This window comes from Sus scrofa, chromosome 17 (genome assembly GCF_054392235.1).
Source record: "Sus scrofa isolate SSC_HxYL_T2T_F1_AM1 chromosome 17, Sscrofa_HxYL_maternal_Yorkshire_Landrace_v2.0, whole genome shotgun sequence".
Classification (NCBI taxonomy): domain Eukaryota; kingdom Metazoa; phylum Chordata; class Mammalia; order Artiodactyla; family Suidae; genus Sus; species Sus scrofa.
In genome coordinates, this window is record NC_139399.1 from 58500072 (window position 1) to 58522003 (window position 21932).

A 21932-nucleotide genomic window follows, 5' to 3' on the forward strand; every position below is an offset into this window, starting at 1 on the left:
TTTTGTCATGGCATTTTTAAAATGTAAAATTTCAATAACTTTATGATTGTATTTTACACATAGGTAGTCATAGGGTATTAGAAAAATATAGAAGATATGAAGAGAATAAAAATCTGTAGGAGTTCCTGTCATGGGTCATCAGTAAGGAAGGTGACTAGCATCCATGAGGATGCCGGTTCATTCCCCGGCTTCGCTCAGTGGGTTAAGGATCGGGCATTGCTGTGAGCTTTTGGCCCTAAAAAGACCAAAAAAAAGAGAAGAATTATCTGTGTAATGTGATCGTGCTGAATAGCATAGGGAACTATATCTAGTCACTTAAGATGGAACATGATGGAGGATAATGTAAGAAAAAGAGTGTATATATAGGGAGTTCCTGTCACGGCTCAGCGGAAACCATTCTGACTAGCATCCATAAGGATGCAGGTTTGGTCCCTGACCTCGCTCAGTGGGTTAAGAATCCAGTGTTGGCAGTGAGCTGTGGTGTAGGTTGCAGACACAGCTCAAATCTGGTGTTGCTGTGGCTGTGGTGTAGGCCAGCAGCAACAGCTCCAATTGGACCCCTAACCTGGGACCCTCCATATGTTGTGGGTGCAGCCCTTAAAAAAATTTATGTATATATATGTGTATGTGTGTATGTCTGGGTCACTTTACTGTACAGTAGAAATTGATAGAACACTGTAAACCAACTATCATGGAAAAAATAAAAATCATTATAAAAAATCATCTAGGAATTCCTGTCGTGGTGCAGCAGAAACAAATCTGACTAGGAACCATGAGATTGCGGGTTCGATCCCTTGCCTTGCTTAGTGGGTTAAGGATCTGGCATTGCTGTGTCTGTGGTGTAGGTCGGCAGCTATAGCTCCAATTAGACCCCTAACCTGGGAACCTCCATATGCTGTAGGTGTGACCCTAAAAAGCAAAAAAAAAAAAAAATTATCTAAGTTACGTAGACATTACCATTGTTGACATTTTTTAGTGTATTTTTAGTTTTTTCCTCTACGTTTCAAGGGTTTTGTGGGGGTTTTGTTTTTTGACCGCATCCATGGCATGCAGAAGCACACCATTGACATCTCATGATCCTAACCTGCTCCCCACCAAGGGAACTGCTTGTTCTCTCGTTTCATACTTAATTTTATCTACTCACCAACAACTTGGAGACCGTAAAGTCCCATTTATAGGCTTCTCAAGCTTTTTAGTCTGTTGGTAATGATGTGTGCATACATGTGTATGTATAATCATGTATATGCTATTTCTTTTGTCCACTTCTTAGCCTTATGTTTTCATTTATGTCTATATAAGCCATTTATTTAGCTTATAATTTGCAGTGTATCAGATGTGAATTTTTTGGTCAGCATATTCTGTGATCTATGTTTAATTATGTTTAAGTATTACATATTTGAAAAGTTGCTCCTTTTTTTTTTTGTCTTTTTAGGGCCACATCTGTGGCATGTGGAAGTTCCCAGGTAAGAGGTTGAATCAGAGCTATAGCCACCAGCAGCGTCTCTGACAGCCAGAGCAATGTCAACGACCTACACCACAGCTCATCGCAACGCTGGATCCTTTAACCCACTGAGCAAGGCCAGGGATCGAACCTGTGTCCTCATGGATACTAGTTGGGTTCGTTACTGTTGAACTACAACTCCCGAAAAGTCACTTTTTTGTTGAGATATAATTAATATATAATGTTATTTGTTTTGGGCACACAATATTATGGTTTGGTATATGTATGTATTGTGAAATGATCACCACAGTAAGTCTGATTAACATCCCTTACTGCACATAATTACAGATTTCTTTCTCATGTTCAGAACTTTTAAGATTTACTGTCTTAGCAACTTTCAAAGTACAACACACTATTAACTGTAGTTGCCATGCTGTACATTACAGCCTCATGATTTATTTATTAGAAGTTTGTACCTTTTTACCCTCTTCATCTATTTAGCTGCTCCCTCCCCTCTGCCACACAGTCAACCACCAGTCTGTTTATTTACCTATATTTTTGTTTGGTTTTAAGATTCCATGAATAAATGAGATCATATGGTGTTTATCATTTGACTTATTTCACTTAGTATACTGCCCTCAAGGTCCATCCATGTTGTTACAAATGGCAGGAATCTTCCTTTTTGTGGCTAAGTGATACTCTATTATGTATGTATACCACATTTCATTATCCATCAGTGGACAGTTATGTTGCTTCCATGTATTGATTGTTGTTTTTTTTGTTTGTTTGTTTTTAGGGCCCTGAGGCATATGAAAGTTCCTGAGCTAGGAGTTGAATTGGAGCTGCAGCTGGTGACCTACACTATAGCCACATCAGAGCCAAGCCGTGTCTGCTACCTACACTGCAGCTCACGCCAACTCCAGATCCTTTAACCCACTGAGAGAGGCCAGGGAGCAAACCTATATCCTCATGGATTCTAGTTGGGTTCTTAAGGCACCGAGCCACAACAGGAACTCCTTGACCATTAATAATGCTGCAGTGAGGAATTCCTGTTGTGGCTCAGTGATTAACGAATTTGACTAGAAACCATGAGGTTGCAGATTTGATCTTTGGCCTCACTCAGTGGGTTAAGGATCCGGCGTTGCCGTGAGCTGTGGTGTAGGTTGCGGACTTGGCTCAGATCTGGCATTGCTGTGGCTGTAGCATAGGCTGGTGGCTATAGCTCCGATTAGACTCCTAGTCTGGGAACCTCCATATGCCGCAGGTGCGGCCCTAGAAAAGACAAAAAAAAAAAAAAAAAAAATCTGCAGTGAACATGGGGGTGCAGGTATCTTGAGTAAGTATTATCGTTTCTTTCAGATAAATACCAAGGAGTGAAATAGCCAGACCATGTTGTAGTTCTGTTTTTAAGTTTTTGAGGACCCTCCGTACTTCTTTCCTTGATGGCTGCACCAATTTACATTCCCACCAACAGGATAGGGTTTCCTTTTCTCCACATCCTTGACAACACTTATTATTGCTTGTCTTTTTGAGATAATCTCATTGTGGTTTTAATTTTCATTTCTCTGATGTTTATTGATGTTGAGCACTTTTTCATGTGCCTGCCTGTTGGTCATCTGTTTGTTTTCTTGAAAAATGTTCAGCCTTTATTTTTAAATTTTTTTTTATTTTTATTTTTTGGGCCACTTGTGCAGCATATGGAAGTTCTCAGGTTGGGTGTCAAATCAGAGCTGCAGCTGCCAGCCTATACCATAGCTTATGGCAACACCAGATACTTAACCCATTGAGTGAGGCCAGGATCGAACCTGCCTTCTCATGGGTAGTAGTTGGATTTATTACCAGTGAGCCACAGTGGGAACTCCTGACCGTTTCATAATTGGATTTTTTTCTGAGTTGTATGAGTTTTTTATGTATTTTGAATATTAATCTTTTATCGCATGTGATTTGCAAATATTTTCTCCCATTTCGTATGTTGCCTTTTCATTTTGTTGATGGTTTCCTTTGCTGTGCAGACACTTGTTAGTTTTAGTCCCACATGTTTATTTTTGCTTTTGTTGCCTTTGCTTTTGGTGTAGAAAGTTGCTTTTTAATTGTAATTACAGCTGTCTTCTGAACCCCAAAATTATCTTCCTAGGTGGAGATTCTCAGTATGTAGTTTGTTGTCAGTACCTGAGATTGCATGTTTTACACAAAGGAATTTATTCTAGTTTCTTTTATCTCAAAACTCTATGGGATCTTTATATACTACTTCAAATTGTAGTTTTTTATCATGGAGTATTTTTTTCTTCTTCATCTCAAAATTATCTCACCACTGTTTCAAAAAAGCCGGTCTTGTCTTCTGGAAGCTATCTCAGCTAAGAATAAGGCTTACAGCCCACACCTTAAAAAACAAATAAATGACTTTCAGAGAGGGGAAACCCATAACATAAACTGACTCTCTTATGTAAGTCCCTGTGTCCCCATGTGACCGGTTACCCAAATCTAGTTTTTTGTTTTAGGTTCTATGGCAATGGAGCTCAGCGATGCAAATTTGCAAACACTAACAGAATATTTAAAGAAAACCCTTGATCCTGATCCTACAATCAGACGTCCAGGTAAAGAGAAAAAATATTTTGTGGTCTGTTTATTCTTAAGAGAAACCTTGTACAATTTGCTTGTTTGTAAGTTTTTTTTAAATGAAAGAAAAAATAGATTTAGATTTACACTTCGATTATTGGGCTTGGTTTATCTTTGATCCTCTAGCCATGAAGTGTCTGCTTGGCTGCGTATAGTTGCTAAAATACGTGGTATGGGTAGCTTTTCATTTTTTTTTTTTTTTTTAGTTTGGGAGTTTTTTGAGTAAAATAATTTTTATTTGGTATTTTCTTGGATAAAAAAGACTAGTATGTTTAGAATGCTTTGTTTCTTGATCTTTCTGAAAATCCCTACAACTGCCTGTTCTAGAGATATATAATAAATAGGGCATAGAGGTGAGAGTTAATTGCCTAAAAAGTGATTAAGTGCATGACACTAGGTGATCAGCCACTGACACTGTCTTTTAATCCTCATGCTGGGTTTGATTTAATTAATGTATTTTAAGGCCTAGGATTCCTCCCCTCTTCTCTCCTTCTCAGATTTGACCAATTTACATTAGAGACTTAGTATAAGTTTAGCCTTGAAAACTCAGATGCCTCCAGGGGTCAGACTTGAAGGTAAATGAGGGAGGCAGGCTCAGTGTGGACTGGTGATATCCTCTGACCGTATGCCTTGATTAAGGGACAAATATTATTTGGAATCAGCTAATTCTGCAGGATTCAAACCAGTCTTACAAGATCAGATTTTCAGCTTTGCTTGAAAAATAAGAATATTTATATGAAGTGTTCTCATTTTTATTAATATTTAATTTTTTTTTTTTTTTTTTTTTTTTTTTTTTTTTTCTGTGGCTGTACCTGTAGCAAACAGAAATTCCCAGGCCAGGGATCAAATCTGAGCTGCAGCTGCAGCCTACACCACAGCCATGGCTACACCAGATTCGAGCCACATCTGCTACCTATACATTAACTTGCAACAACTCTAGATCCTTAACCTATTGAATGAGGCCAGGGATCAAACCCCCATCCTCACAGACAATGTCGGGTTCTTAACCTCCTGAGCCACAACAGGAACTCCTGAAATGTTCTCATTTTTTAGTTCAAAATTTTTTTTAAAAAAAGTATGCACCTGCGGCATATCGAAGTTCCCAAGCCAGGGATCAAATCCAAGCTGTAGTGCATTTTAAGGACCTGCCAGCAATTGAACCCACGCCTCTCCAGAGACAGGATGGATCCTTAACCTATTGGGCCACAGCAGGAGTTCCATGTTCTCATTTTTAACTGATAGCTACCTTCAAAAAATTTTTAAACACCATGCAAACCAAACAAGCTACTTCTGGGGGCCAGATGTGTCTTGTGGGCAGTAAGTTGATGATTCTTGATATAGCCATATAAAGCAGAAATGCTCTTCAGAACTTACTGATTCTCATAAAAGGAGCTTTAGAAGCACCTCATAAAGACCCAAATGAATGTGCACATATGTGTTATATTTATGTTATATATAATAAACAGAATTGTATGCATGTTAATGCATCCATCCCAGTCTGGAAAGATGTTTGTGATTTCTGTGAGGGAGAATTGTGATTTTCCTGTTAGTGCTTAAAGAAGTATTTGTTCTTCCATAAAAAGAAATTAATGGCTCTAATCGTAAACTTTCTCAGAAAGCCTCTTCCAACACACTCTATTAGAAATGTTTAATAATTGCATCTTTGTAAGGTGGGGGTGCTGTTTTATGAATTCAAGGAAATGTAGGAATAAATTCATGTTTCTGAGAAGAGTAACAAACATAGTATTTCACAGGGATTGCTGGATATGAAATACTGACCAACCAAATATTGAAACAGCCATAAAATCATACAAACCATAGTGTACCCTCATGAAAAATATTTTGCAGTTCAGCATTCTTCATCTTTCAAGAAATACATGATAGATACAAAGCAGGAAAGATTTGAGGGTGGAAATTAAACTCTGGGACTCAATTCAGAAAGAAAAAAGGTGGAGTTCCCGTCGTGGCGCAGTGGTTAACGAATCCGACTAGGAACCATGAGGTTGGGGGTTCGGTCCCTGCCCTTGCTCAGTGGGTTAACGATCCGGCGTTGCCGTGAGCTGTGGTGTAGGTCGCAGATGCGGCTCGGATCCTGCGTTGCTGTGGCTCTGGTGTAGGCCGGTGGCCACGGCTCCGATTCGACCCCTAGCCTGGGAACCTCCATATGCCGAGGGAGCGGCCCAAGAAATAGCAAAAAAAAAAAAAAGAAAGAAAAAAGGTATTAAATCATATTAAGTCATAGAAGATAATAGATGCTAACCACATACTTTTTCAGTAAATATTGAAACTTTGGAATGAATGTTGCCTTATGAAGCTTAAGATGGGAAAAATTAGAAGTGCTATAAACCTTTGCTGTATGATCTGTAAACCTAGGAGACTTGTTATCCATAAATGTAGTATGAGTTTAAAATATATGAGTAAAATCTTTGTAGAAATTTATTGCTGATAATGGAAATGTTTAGTTCAAGAAGAAAACTAAGGGCTAGTATGATAGAATAAGGACTGGACTAAAACTTTTTCAGTGATGAAATCTTCTAACTGTGTGATCTTCGACAAGTTACTTAACCTCAGTGGCCTTGTCTTTAAAATGAGGATAACACTACCTACCTCTCTGGGTGGTAGTGACAACTTAATATATGTGAGTAAAGTACCTGACTCATATGGTTAATAATAATATATATTAGCATGAATTAACTAATCTGTCACAGTACCATAAAAAAATATTAACTACCATTACTAATAATACTAATAATCCTTCTGGGAGTTCCCATTGTGTCTCAGCAGGTTACGAACCTGCCTAGTATCCATGAGGATGTGGGTTTGATCCCTGTCCTCACTGAGTGGTTAAGGATACGGCATTGCCATGAGGTGTTATAGGCCAACAGCTGCAGGTCCCATTCAACCCCTAGCCTGAGAACTTCCCTATGCCACAGGTGTGGCCCTTAAAAATAGTAATAATAATAACCCTTCTGGAATGACAGGCTGTATGAGTTTTGCCCTAAGGTCACTTAATCTCTCTCAGAAGCAGATTCCCCTTCATGTGGGGTAATCATCTGATCAGGCCACTCTTTAGGTTTGTGAGAATCAGGTAAGTTAAAGGATGATAAAATGATCTGAAAACAAGGGTATTACATAAGTTTGATGTATTATTGAATATGGTCCATTTCACAGAAAAGTGAGGCCCAGTGTATCCATGATGTGTTCTCTAAGGAAAAATATTCTAATCTGTTTTTTGATGGTTCAATCAGAGATAGCTCACATATTTATACAGTCTTAAGATGTGGTTATAATAACAAATCTTCTAATACGGAAATTGTTTACAGCTGAGAAGTTTCTTGAATCTGTAGAAGGAAATCAGAATTATCCACTATTGCTGTTAACATTACTGGAGAAGTCCCAGGATAATGTTATCAAAGTGTGTGCTTCAGTAACATTCAAGAACTATATTAAAAGGAACTGGAGAATTGTAAGTATTTTGCGAATACATAGTTTAACACCCTGCATGTTTGTAAGATTTATGTATGCAGTGTAGTTGATTCAGATGTAGATTAAAGGTAAAATTAAACAGGACCTTCCTCACCAAAATATTAACAAGTCAAATTGAAAAATGTTCAAAAAGTATAAAAATACACACCGTGGGAGTTCCCGTCATGGCTCAGTGGTTAATGAATCTGACTAGGAACCATGAGGTTGTGGGTTTGATCCCTGGCCTTGCTCAGTGGGTTAAGGATCCGGCATTGCCGTGAGCTGTGGTGTAGGTTGCAGACGTGGCTCGGATCCCTCGTTGCTGTGGCTCTGGCGTGGCCTGGTGGCTACAGCTCCGGTTCGACCCCTAGCCTGGGAACTTCCACATGCCGCGGGAATGGCCCAAGAAGTGGCTAAAAAAAAAAAAAAAAAAAAAAAAAATACACAACATGACCAAGTGAAATTTATCCCATACATGCAAGGCTGGTTTAGCATTCAAAAATATATCAACTAAAAAAAGATAAATCACACGATCATCAAAATCCAACACCCATTCATGGTTATGGTTTTAAAAAAAAAAAACCTCAGTAAATTTAGAATAGAGGGGAATTTTCTCAGCATGATGAAGTGTGTGAAAAACCTGTAACATTGTGCTTAATGGTGAGAAATCTGAAGCTTTCCAGCTAAGATCAGGTACCAAGCAAGGATGTCCCCTCTAACCATTCCTTTTTAACACCGAGTTGGAAGCCCTTGATGATGTAATAAGAAAAGGACATAGACCAGTAGCAAAGGAAGACAAAACTGTCTCTGTTCACAGATGACATGATTGTGCTGTAGAAAATACAAAAGAATCGACCAAAGTTATACAGGACTTTTTCCAGTGTTCCTCTTTCATTTAAATTTATATCAATCAGATCAGCTTTGGAAGTTCCCTTGTGGCTTAGCAGTAGTGACCCTGACTAGTATCCGTGAGGATGCAGGTTCAGTCCTTGACCTCGCTCAGTGGCTTAAAGGATCCACCGTTGCTGTGAGCTGTGGTGTGGGCTGGCAGCTATAGCTGTGATTCGATCCCTAGCCTGGGAACTTCCATATGCCGCAGGTGTGGCCCTAAGAAGCAAAAAAAAAAAAAAAATTAGGTCAACTTCATAACCCAGGTTGCTAGAGAGAGGCACTTAGTTTTAACCTCCATTTTGGTTGAAATTTCTATTGTGGATAGGGAAAACTTACATAAAGCTGGAAAACCACATTTGTGCGTGCATGTGTGTATGTGTGGTGTAAAATGCAAAATAATTTAGATTTGAAGTTTTTGATAAGGGATTTGTCCTATGTCTTATGGGATATGGACATATTTTCTAGTTATAAGGTGAATCTTAACTGTTCTGCAAGTTTAATGATCAGAATAAAATTACACATTGAGAAACAGGTATTTTCGCTGCCTTAGCTTATGACAGTGGTTCTAAATTGGGGTGATTTTTGCCTTTCTTGGGTTTTTTTGAGTCATTTTGGTTGTCATAGCCTGGAGTGGGGTAGGAGTGAGGGGGGTTACTGGCGTATAGTGGGTAGAAGCCAAGGGTGCTGTTGACCATCCTGCCAGGCACAAGAAAGATCTGACCAACATGTCAGTGATGTCCAGTAAAGATGGGGAAAAGAAGGTGAAGATAAAGAAAAAGACAGGGAGTTCTTGTGGTTCAACTGGTTAAGAGTCCCGACATAGTGTCCTTGAGGGTGCAGGTTCGATCGCTGGCCTCACTCAGTGGATTAAGGATCTGGCACTGCTGTGGCTGTGGCATAGGCCAGCAGCCGCAGCTCACATTCAACCCCTCGACCAGGAACTTCCATGTGCCACAGGTGCGGCCCAAGAAAGAGAGAGAGAGAGAGATGTTTTTAGTGATAGCAATAATGATATTTAGAAAGTATTAAAGTTGACTCAAATGTCAACTTTTTCTAAATAATCAACTTTAAATCTGCTTAAATATTTAGAATCTTTTTCCGTTTTATTAAAGATTTTTAAAATAGTATTTTTTAAGCTTGAATAATATAGTCAAATGAAGAAATGACTTGGTGAATTATAGAAAGTTTAAAAATCCATCCATCCACTTGTAGACATCCTAGCCCTCTCCCTCCGTCTTGGTTTGTAAAACTAGTGGGAGGCTTCCAGCATCTCTTTGGGTGAGGCAGTCCTGGATGCATCATTCAAACTGGTAATGGTCCAGGAGTTTTCACTGAAAAGACCTTTGACTTGGAGTTCCCATTGGGACGCAGCAGAAATGAATCCGACGAGTATTCACGAGGATGCGGGTTTGATCCCTGGCCTTCCTCAGTGGGTTAAGAATCCTGTGTTGCTGTGAGCTGTGGTGTAGGTTGCAAACTCGGCTGGGATCTGGTGTTGCTGTGAATGTGTAGGCCAGCAGCTACAGCTCCAGTTCAACCCCCAGCCTATGAACCTCCATATGCCACAGGTGCGGCCCTAAAAAGACAAATATATATAAGTGAAAAAATGCATATATAAAGGAATCTTTGACCCATTCGTATAGAAGGAAGGCTGTACCTTCCTCTGTGTTTTTCTTAAGAAACCAGGAAATGAGAAATGGTTCTGTTTTATCTTCAAACCCACAGTGATAGATAAGATGGATTTTATGTGACTTGCTCATTAATGTTTTGCTTTTAGGTTGAAGATGAACCGAACAAAATTTGTGAAGCTGATCGAGTGGCCATTAAAGCCAACATCGTGCACTTGATGCTTAGCAGCCCGGAGCAAATTCAGAAGCAGGTAATGTGAGGTCCTGCTTGTTAAGTAAGTGGCTTTGTTTGTAGAGCTTTCATCTAATTAGTGTCTTTCCTTCCCCTAGTTAAGTGATGCCATTAGCATTATTGGCAGAGAAGATTTCCCTCAGAAATGGCCTGACTTGTTGACAGAAATGGTGAATCGCTTTCAGAGTGGAGATTTCCATGTTATTAACGGAGTCCTCCGTACAGCACACTCCTTGTTTAAAAGGTATTGATGTATAAATTCATATTTTTAAAATACTTTTTCAAATATTTTTGCTTGTGTATATCTCTGTGACTATTGTCATTCTTTTATGATAATCCTTGAATAAGATTGTCAGTTCATTTTTGTGTTTCTTAAGGAGGATGTTTATTTCATATTTCTGTATTACCTGTGAAATATCTGGTCTTGATAAACTGTGCTTGAATTCCTTTTTTGTTTCACAAAACTATCTAGTCATAGATTTTTCTCTAATCTATCCTTTAAGACCTAAAGTCAGTTCACAAAAACTTGTAAATTTACCTATTTTACCTTAATTTTCTAGATACCGCCATGAATTTAAGTCAAACGAGTTATGGACTGAAATTAAACTTGTTTTGGATGCCTTTGCTTTGCCTTTGACTAATCTGTTTAAGGTGTGTAATAACAACTTAGTGGTATTTTTAAATTACTTGATATTTTTAATTGCTTTAGTATTTGTACGAATTTTGTTTAAGAGATTGCCTTGAAAGCTTATTTGATAGGTAACTGTTTAGAGCGGCATTTTTTTTTTTTGCCTTTTTGCCTTTTCTAGGGCCACTCCTGCAGCATATGGAGGTTCCCAGGCCAGGGGTCTAATTGGAGCTATAGCTGCCAGCCTACGCCAGAGCCACAGCAACGTAGGATCCACGCCGCGTCTGCGACCTACACCACAGCAACACCGGATCCTTAACTCACTGAGCAAGGCCAGGGATCGAACCCGCAACCTCATGGTTCCTCGTCAGATTGGTTAACCACTGAGCCACGATGGGAACTCCGAGAGCGGCATTTCTTTTGAAAAATTTCAATTCTCCCCCGAAATAGAGATGATGTTAAGATGAATTCCCATCTAGTAAGTACAGAAGTTTAACAGTTACCAGTGTTTTGTTTGTTTTTAATTTGTTCTCTCCCTTTAATTTTGTAGGACTATTTATTTATTTATGCCTTTTAGGGCCAAACCTGTGGCATTTGGAGGTTCCCAGGCTAGGGGTCTAATCGGAGCTAGAGCTGCTGGCCCACGCCACAGTTACAGCCACACCAGAGCCTTAACCCACTTAGTGAGGCCAGGGATTGAACCCGCAACCTTATGGTTTCCAGTCGAATTTGTTTCCACTGCTCCAAGATGGGAATTCCTGTAGCACTATTTGAAAGCAAATCCCAGTTATATTATTTCATTTAAATATGAGTGTGTGTCTTTGAAGGAATAGATCCATGTTTTGATTTGACTGTTTATGGAATTTAGTTTATATATTTGTACACAGACTACTTAAAGATTGAACGAGAAGGTCTTCTCTTGTGGTGCAGTGGGTTGAGGATCTGGCATTGTCACTACAGTGACTCGGCTTGCTGCTATGCATGGGTTCGATCCTTGGCCTGGGAACTTCCACATGCCATGGGCAAGGCCAAAAAAAAAGATCGAAAAAAAGTATTAATAACCTTTTTTTTTCCAGATGAGGAAAGAGGAAGGTTCAGTGTCAGACAGCTAATCAAAAGGAGAGCCAGGCTTCAAATCTAGTTTTGCTAATTTGAGAAAAGCCACTTATTTCCTGTTTTCGAAAAGGAAAGTTGTATTATGATCAGAACTTTTTAAAAGTGTGTGCACAGAATTTTTCATGGTTAGGGTATTTTATTGATAATAGCTTTTTTTTCCTCTTTTTTTTTTTTTTCCCGTGCTTTTTAGGACCACATCTAAGCATATGGAAGTTGCAGGCTAGGTGTCTAATGGAGCTACAGTTGCTGGCATACACCACGGCCACAGCCACGTCTGTAGCGTATGCCACAGCTCATGGCAACACCAGATCCTTAACCCACTGAGCAGGGCCAAGGATAGAACCCACATCCTAATGGATACTAGTTGGGTTTGTTACTGCTGAGCCACAACAGGAATTCCAGTATTTGTTTGGTTTTTTTTAACAATTTTTATTTTTCCCATTATACTTGGTTAGTATGTTAAAAAAAAAATAAAATTGGACAAAATGTGATCAAATTTTTTCACCTATCGGATTGGCAAAGATTTTTGTTTCTTTCTAATTATATTACAACTTTTAGCCAGGGGCAGGGAGGGACGGGGGTAGGGGTGAGAGTTTTAGCCAGAGTGCAGTGAAATGAACACTCTGGTATCCTGTTCATTGGGTTAGAAATGGTACTAGCTTTTCGGAGTTTTGGCATTTCACTAAGAAAATCATAATATTCGTATTTCCTAACTCCAAGATAAAATTAGCAACATTTGTTGAGTGTCTTACAGAGGCCATTTGATGTATTCTCTCCTTTGATTTTCAGATTCTATGAGATAGGCATTATTCTTACATTACAGATTAGGAGATGGGGCCTCAGGAAAATAACTTACTCAGAGTCATGCTCCTTAGGAGTAACAAGTCTGGGTTGTGTCCATGTCTGTCTGGCTTCCCAAACCTATGCTCATAGCATGCTGTTCTGCATTGGTAATACAATTCTAGAATCTCAAACTTGGAAAACTAGGAAGCGTTCCCATTGTGGCTCAGGGTTAAGGTATCCAACAAGGACCCATGACTGGATCCTTGGCCTCGCTCAGTGGTTAAGGATCCGGCATTGCTGTGAGCTGTGGTGTAGGTCGCAGAAGCGACTTGGATCTGGCATTGCTGTGGCTGTGGTGTAGGCCGGCAGCTCCGATTCTAACCCTAGCCTGGGAACCTCCATATGCCACGAGTGTGGCCCTCAAAAGGAAAAAAAAAAGAGAGAGAGAGAGGGAAAGGGGGACTGAAACCAAGCAGAACCCTGCAGGGGGCCTTCCCAAGTGTACTTGGCCCCGCTGTGTCCCAGTTTGTCTAACTTGGAAAACTGGAAGTGTGCACACAGTTTTGTAGAAAGGCCTGTTTGTTGCAGTAGAATAATAAATAATTGGAAACAACCTAGGCAGGGAATTAATTGATGAGTGCTACTGAAGATAGTTTTATGTTATACACACACACACACACACACACACACACACACAAGGGAGTAGAAAGATCTAGTCCAAAATATTACAGACAACTTTAAAATATGTAACATATTTTTCAAAAATCTTAAAATACCTGTATACTGCAATTTAAAGATGAAATTTTGGAGAAGATATGTAAGTAATTTCAGCCTACTGCAAGGCTTTTTCACTAAGGTTTACGATAAACTAAAACCGTCTTCCCATATTCCTTTCCAAGGCTACTATTGAACTCTGCAGCACCCATGCAAATGATGCCTCTGCCCTGAGGATTCTTTTTTCTTCCCTGATTCTGATCTCAAAACTGTTTTACAGTTTAAACTTTCAGGTAAGTTTCATTTTATTTTTTGCTTTCGATTCTTAATTCTTTGATGTCAAATATATTTTCGCTTGATATAGACCTCTTTGCTAGCATTGTTTTTTTTTTTTTTTTTTTTTTAATTTTCCGGAAAGAATAGATGTTAGGTGGTTTTTGTTTGTTTCAATTTTTCTTCTAACTCCTCCATTCTTTTTTGTTTGTTTGTTTGTTTGTTTGTTTTTTTTTTTTTTTTTTTGTCTTTTTGCTGTTTCTTTGGGCTGCTCCCACGGCATATGGAGGTTCCCAGGCTAGCGGTCGAATCGGAGCTGTAGCCACCGGCCTACACCAGAGCCACAGCAACGCGGGATCCGAGCCGTGTCTGCAACCTACACCACAGCTCACGGCAACGCTGGATCTTTAACCCACTGAGCAAGGGCAGGGACCGAACCCGCAACCTCATGGTTCCTAGTCAGATTCGCTAACCACTGCGCCATGACGGGAACTCCCTTTTTTTGTTTTTTAAGAATTGCACCCTCGGCATGTGGAAGTTCCTGGGCTAGGGGTTGAATTGGACCAGTAGCTGCCAGCCTACATCACAGCCACAGCACCGCCACAGCACCGCCACATCCTAGCCATGTCTGACCTCTGCCATAGCTCACAACAACCCGGATCCTTAACACACTGAGTGGGGCCTGGGATCAAACCTGTGTCCTCATGGATACTAGACGGGTTCATTACTGCTGAGCCACAACAGGGACTCCCCTCACTCTCCCATTCTTCATCTACAAATTGTATTTTGCTTTTTTGCGGGGAGCAGGGGTCCACCTGTGGCATTCAGGTCAGGGATCAAACCCACACCTCAGCAATATCCAGAGCCACAACAGTGACAGTGCTGGATCCTTAACATGCTGAGCCACGAGGGAACTCCAGATTGTGTTCTACTTTATTGTAGTTCTTAGAGATGCCAGTGGGTGGATGTTTCATAGAGAAAAGTAACATTCTCTTCTGGGGCGGGGCGAGTGCTGGGGAGTCTTCCAGTAATTTATTTATTTATTTTTAATAATACCTATGTTATTAAAAATTAAGATTTATTTTCCCATTTTTAAATAACATACATATGTCTGTGTTTGTATGTGCGTATAAATGACCCTAACCTTGAAATAGATGGTTTCTTAGAAATCCAACAAATATCCAGACCCCAACCCAGCCTCCACGCTTTTTTTTAAATGATTTTTATTTTTTCCATCATAGCTAGTTTATAGTGTTCTGTCAGTTTTCTACTATACAGCAAGGTGACCCAGTCACACATACACATACACATGATTTTTCTCACATGATCATACTCCATCATGTGACTAGATATAGTTCCCAGTGCTCTACAGCAGGATCTCATTGCTTATCCATTCCTTAGGCAATAGTTTGCATCTCTTAACCCCACATTCCCAATCCATCCCACTCCCTCCCCCTCCCCCTTGGCAACCACAAGTGTGTTTTCCAAGTCCATGATTTTCTTTTCTGTGGCAAGGTTCTTTTGTGCTGTATATTAGATTCCAGATTATAAGTGATATATAGTATTTGTCTTTCTCTTTCTGACTGACTTCTCTTAGTATGAGAATCTCTAGTTCCATCCATGTTGCTGCAAATGGCATTATTTTCTTCCTTTTTATGACTGAGTAGTATTTGAAAAGTAGCATTCTCTTAGTCTAGTCAGTTAGGAGAACCCCACGTCCTAAATCACTTTGGGAAGTCACCCTGTCTTGTATTTTATCAAAGACATAGAGATCACATTCTTAGGCTTTCCTCTTTTGTTTGTTTAAGTGGATATTAATACTGGGAGAACCATGTTTTGATTAGAGGCTTCTGGCTAGTCTATATAGAAGGGCTTTTAATGGAAGCATATCTGGGAGACAAAAGGCTGAAGAAACACTTTGGAAAGGTATAAGAACCAGTAGCATTTCAGAGACAGTCATGGCCTTAGAGCATAAAATGCCAGGTCACTGTTGCTACTGAGGTAGTGACAATCGTTCTTTCTGCCCTCGAGTCATTACTTCTAAATTTCAGGGCTCCAGGAATGAGAAGGAAGTCTTACTGTTAGAGATTCCTTTTTTTTTTTCTCTTTGTCTTTTTGCCTTTTCTAGGGCTGCTCCTATGGCATATGGAGGTTCCCAGGCTAGGGATCCAATCAGAGCTGCAGCCACTGGCCTACACCACAGCCACAGCAACTTGGGATCTGAGCCGCATCTGTGACTTACACCACGGCTCACGGCAACGCCGGATCCTTAACCCACTGAGCAAGGCCAGGGACCGAACCCGCAACCTCATGGTTCCTAGTGGGATTCGTTAACCACTGAGTTACGACGGGAACTCCTAGAAATTCCTATACTGAAGTGCCAGAGGAAGGATCCAGCTCTTTCATTGTTCATAGTCAGAACCTCATACCTGGAGTTAATTCTCCCACATGGCTACACGCATGGTGCTAGGGAGAGCATTCCCCTGAAGGACTAGGGGGAATGAACAGAGCATGAGCAGCCCCAAACCGTGCCCTTCACCAGTGCTCAGCTGGAGAAATTCTTACTTAAACACTGTTTTTTTTGACACCTTCTTTTGAATTCTGCTTCCTAGAAGTCAGGTTGAATGAGGTGCTTAATAACCTGTTAGGGAAACTGACTGGGAAGGAGGCATAATCTTTAACCCTCGGGGGCTTATCCTCATTAAGAGGGCAGTACTGTGCCACAGGAAGTCAGTGACTGTAAGCCAGCAAGCCTGCTCCCTGCTCGCCTTACAGTAACTGCACTAGTTCAGAGAGGAAGAGGAATGTATTGGTAAGCACTGAGTTTTGTGAGGAAACTTCAGTCTTAGCTGAACCTCGAAGGAATAAGTACGTTAAGATTGAGGCAGGAAATAGAGGTGGCATCGTTTAAGGTGGAGAGTTTACAGAAACAGCACTAGAGTGGTTTTTGCAGCTGTCAGACAGAGCTGGAATAGAGAATTCTTGTCAAAATAGGTAATGGTTGGCTCAGCTGAGAATCGAGGACTTGAGTCTATGAGCATCTGGAAAACATTTGGTATGGTGGGGAAAACCTATTAAAGTAGAAGACATAATTATTTTAACCAAAAGTCTCAAGTGTGCATTTATTCTTTAGGATCTCCCTGAATTTTTTGAAGATAATATGGAAACTTGGATGAATAATTTTCATACCCTCTTGACATTAGATAATAAGCTTCTACAAACTGACGTAAGTATTTAAAATATTTCCAAAGTAGCCTTTTTAAAAAACTTAATTATTTGAAATATAATGTTTAATGTCAGTTATATCTGTTTTTTAAAAGAATGTTAAAAAAATTATCTGGGTACCCTCTGAGAACATTGGAGGGAGGATAGTTAATTAGACTTTAAAAAATGGAAGTGATTTGGAGTTCCTGTTGTGGCGCAGTGATTAACTAATCCAACTAGGAACCATGAGGTTGTGGGTTCGGTCCCTGGCCTTGCTCAGTGGGTTAACGATCCAGCGTTGCCCTGAGCTGTGGTGTGGGTTGCAGATGCGGCTCGGATCCTGCGTTGCTGTGACTGTGGTGTAGTCGGCGGCCACAGCTTCGATTAGACCCCTAGCCTGGGAACCTCCATATGCCACAGGAAGCGGCCCTAGAATAGGCAAAAAGACAAAAAGAAAAAAAAAAGGAAGTGATTTGAGAGCATTTAACGTTCTGATTCCTTAAAAATTATTTACTCTTGCATTGTTAATTAATTTGAGACTGCAAGTAATATTTGATTATGCTGGATTTCTTCACGTTTGGTTGTTTGTAGTATGAATTACTCTTCTTGTAGGTCTGACTTAAGTCACCATTTATATATACGTTATTTGTCATTGAAGATCCTAAGAAAATTTAAACCTCTGTCGTAATAGTCTCTTTTGAAAAAGTTATCTACAGTAACTCTAGGAAAGAGGGGAGGTGATGTGAGTTGGTAATGTGTTAAAGTTTTCTGGTCTGGGTTTTGTAATACTACTTTTCAACATAAAGCACTTATTCTGTGTTACTCATTTGCTTATTAGTATATTTAGGTTTTACCTCTTAAGAAACAAAAATGTGAAAAGTAAAACATTAAGAATACTTCAACATCGGATAAAGATGAGAACTGGTGATTCAAGTCTCTTTGGGGAGTGGAGTGCAGAGGGAGAATCATTACTGTGGCTGTACAGCAAATCAAGCAACCAAAACAGATAGGGCTCCCATAAAATAATGCTTTCAGTCCAGTAGGAAAAAGCCACTTCCTCAGAAAACAAAGCTTGTATTTACACTGAAGTCTAAAGGAAGTGGGGTTTTTTTGTTTGTTTGTTTGTTTTTTGGTGAAACCTGAGGCATGTGGAAGTTCTCAGGCTAGGGATAGAAGCCTATACCACAGCTACGACCTGAGCCGCTGCAGTGACAACACCAGACCCTTAAACCGCTGCGGCCACAGGAGAACTCACATGGGATTCTTATGGGAGCTGTTTGCTCGTCTGACCCAGTGCGTGTTGCCCTGTGTCTTCTTACTGTGTAACATTCCTTTTTTGTGCCCTGAGGACTTGTTAAGAGAGTTCTTTTTCTCTCTTCTCAATTTGGGTTCTCCAGCACATCATATAGCTCAAAAGGTATTTGTGGATTGCTGCCGTACGTAGTGAGGATAATTATGGCAGTCACTGCCGTGGTCTCCTGTGCTGGCAGACTTTTCCTACAAAGGTCCAGGTAGTAAATATTGTTGGCTTTGTGGACTATATGCTCTGCAGTCGTAGTTGGGAGCGGCCACAGGCAGTACTATAAATTGTGTAAAAGAAAACAAGGAATGAACATGGCTAGGTTTTAATAAAACTTTACTTCAAAATTAGGCAGCAGGTTGGCCTCTGCTTTTACTTTGTTGTTTAACGTTTTATAACCAAAATATATTTGTGACAATGTTATACAGCATTACCTTATGGAGGACACAGTTCAATATATTTGAAATGAGAACCTTCTGGGAGATAGTAAGACTACTAGCCATGTTTAAAGGAAAGTGTGATGTTTGTTAGCTTTATCACTCAGGTTTCTGTTGGAATATATTATTTTCAAATTAATATATAAATATTTTATCATTCAGCAACAGGAAGAAAAAGCCTTATTTAATTTACTTTTGAGAACTGCTCCCAGTGATTAATAAAGAAGAAGCATTTAATCTTTTATTTATTTGAAAGACCAGGTGAATAATTGACAGAGGCATAGGTGTAGTTTATAGATAGCACTTCGCTTTGGATTTAATTCAGGAATTAACAGCTACTATGTGTTTATGGTAGTGTTGAAATTGTATGTTTGAGTTTTCCATTTTCTCTTTTGTGAGGATGAAGAAGAAGCAGGCTTATTGGAACTCTTAAAATCCCAGATTTGTGATAATGCTGCACTCTATGCACAAAAATATGATGAAGAGTTTCAACGGTACCTGCCTCGTTTTGTCACAGCCATCTGGAATTTACTAGTTACAACAGGTCAAGAGGTTAAATATGACTTGGTAAGGTGATGGTGGAGACAGATAATTAAGACTTTCCGTCTCCCCTCCCCCATGAAGTAAATGGTTCACTTTGCTCTGAAAAATATGCTTATTTTTGTGTTTTATTCCAGTTGGTAAGTAATGCAATTCAGTTTCTGGCTTCGGTTTGTGAGAGACCTCACTATAAGAATCTATTTGAGGACCAGAACACGCTGACAAGTATCTGTGAAAAGGTTATTGTGCCTAACATGGAATTTAGAGGTAATTGTGGCTAAGTGTAAAGCTTTTTAAAATGAGATTAATTAAAAGCTCAGTTTTTTTAAAGGTATGTTAGTATAAGTTTAATAATTTAAAATTTAAGAAATGTTCCCCCTGTTGCTTTTAGTAACAACATTCAGTCTAAGTTTTGTTTAATTTGGTATTTTAACAACATGAAAGCTGCACTTAACAAGATAAAAGCTGCGTTTAAGAAGATAAAAGCAGCATCCTGTGGCATGTGGAGGGTCCCAGGCTAGGGGTCAAATCAGAGCTACAGTTGCAGGCCTGCACCACAGCTCATGGCAACACTGGATCCCCAACCCACTAAGTGAGGCCAGGGATAGGACCTGAATCCTCCTCATGGTTATTAGTCAGATTCGTTTCTGCTGCATCACAACGGGAACTCCTGGCAAAAGCTCTTTTTGAGCAGTTGCCTTGAGGCTACAAGTAATTGATGATAACTTTTATATACAGAGTTGAAGGCCACTTAGTTTGTGCTTTAGGTTAAGACAGATCTGTATTTGTCTACAAAATGTCTTTCTTACAGTTGGGAAGAGCAAGTAGTAAATGTGGAAAGGAATTCTGTTCTCTGTCAGCAGTCATTAGATCATTCAGTCTGAAACAAAATGAGGAAATAAAAGATAATGTGGGAGTTCCTGTCGTGGCTTTGCGGAAACAAATCTAACTAGTATCCATGAGGATGCAGGTTCGATCCCTGGCCTTGCTCAGTGGGTTAAGGATTTGGCATTGCTATGGCTGTAATGTAGGCTGGCAGCTGTAGCTCCGATTCTACCCATAGCCTGTGAACTTCCATATGCTGCACATGCAATCCTAAAAAGCAAAAAAAAAGTATATGCAGTTAGTCATTTGTTGGGAAAGAACTCCTTGGTGTAAAACATGATAATTATGGGAGTTGCTGTCATTCGTAGCGGAAACGAGTCCTACTAGGAACCATGAGGTTGTGGGTTCCATCCCTGGCCTGCTCAGAGGGTTGAGGGTTCTATGTTGCCGTGAGCTGTGGTGTAGGTTGCAGACGTGGCTCAGATCCCGCATTGCTGTGGCTGTGGTGTAGGCTGGTAGCTGTAGCTCTGATTCAACCCCTAGCCTAGGAACCTCCATATGCCGCAGGTGCGGCCCTAAAGAGCAAAAAAAAAAAAAGAAAGAAAAGACGAATTCTACATACCCTCCTGCAAACTCAGCTGTAAAAGTAGAATGAGGAGTTCCTGTCGTGGCGCAGCAGAAATGGATCCTACTAGGAACCATGAGGTTGCGGGTTCGATCCCTGACCTTGCTCAGTGGGTTAAGAATCCGGCATTGCTGTGAGCTGTGATGTAGGTTGCAGACGTGGCTCGGATCTGGGGTCTGGCATTGCTGTGGCTCTGGCGTAGGCCGGTGGCTACAGCTCCGATTCAACCCCTAGCCTGGGAACCCTCATATGCCTCAGGTGTGGCCCTAAAAGGACAAAAGACAAGAAAAAAAAAAAAAAGAGGTAGAATGACTAGCCATGTCTTTTAAGAAGTGATCTGAAATATCATCTTGCTTTGTAGCTGCTGATGAAGAAGCCTTTGAAGATAATTCTGAGGAGTACATAAGAAGAGATTTGGAAGGGTCTGGTATGTATTTTGGATTTTAGCTGTTGGTCTCTTAGCAAGTCAGTTGCTCTCTTTCTAGTAAACATTGGGAGTTGGAGTTAGAGTGTCATTTCAGCTGGCTTTCATTGGAGAGCTATTTTCCTTCTTCAACTTGTGCACGTTAAAAGCAGCTCTTTATGAGCTGTATCAAAGTATCATATTAAATCATTTGTCTTCTCTTTTTTATATACTTACTGGTGTTTATCGTGCTACTGTGACCTTTTAGTTTCATTCTCATTTTTATTGGGGGAAGATTGTTTCTCATGATTTTTGTTGCTGATAGCTTTCTGATGGCAATTTGTTTTCTTATAAACTTGATCAGTTGGTTGGTGGTTGTTTCTTTCTCCCATGATGTGTTTCCCTTTGATTTTATAGATATTGATACTAGACGCAGGGCTGCTTGTGATCTAGTACGAGGATTATGCAAGTTTTTTGAGGGCCCCGTGACAGGAATCTTCTCTGGTTATGTTAACTCCATGCTGCAGGAATATGCAAAAAATCCGTCTGTCAACTGGAAACACAAAGATGCAGCCATTTACCTAGTGACATCTTTGGCATCGAAAGCCCAAACACAGAAGGTGAATCTTTTCAGTATAGTTTTGTTTCTAAAACAGGCTGGTCAGTAACCACAGAAGTCAAGAAGTACTATATTTCTGGTGATCCAGCCCATTCTGCTAGATGATGTGTTAGTTCTGATTAAAATTCATACTGTTGCCGGAGATGACTTTATGTTGATGTATGAAACACTTAAGTCTCTTATGGACCAAAA

At 40.0% G+C, this 21932-nt stretch overlaps 1 protein-coding gene across 1 annotated transcript in view; it reads left to right on the forward strand.

Annotated features, from left to right (window-relative positions):
- The window catches only part of CSE1L (chromosome segregation 1 like), a 52502-nt gene that overhangs the window by 6633 nt on the left and 23937 nt on the right, over positions 1–21932 (forward strand). The window contains 11 exon segments of the mRNA NM_001243215.2: positions 3940–4035; positions 7381–7523; positions 10191–10292; positions 10372–10517; positions 10834–10924; positions 13700–13807; positions 16921–17013; positions 19128–19295; positions 19406–19535; positions 21080–21145; positions 21539–21741. Coding sequence (NP_001230144.2) covers positions 3951–4035; positions 7381–7523; positions 10191–10292; positions 10372–10517; positions 10834–10924; positions 13700–13807; positions 16921–17013; positions 19128–19295; positions 19406–19535; positions 21080–21145; positions 21539–21741 — 1335 coding nt within the window. The 5' untranslated portion in view covers positions 3940–3950.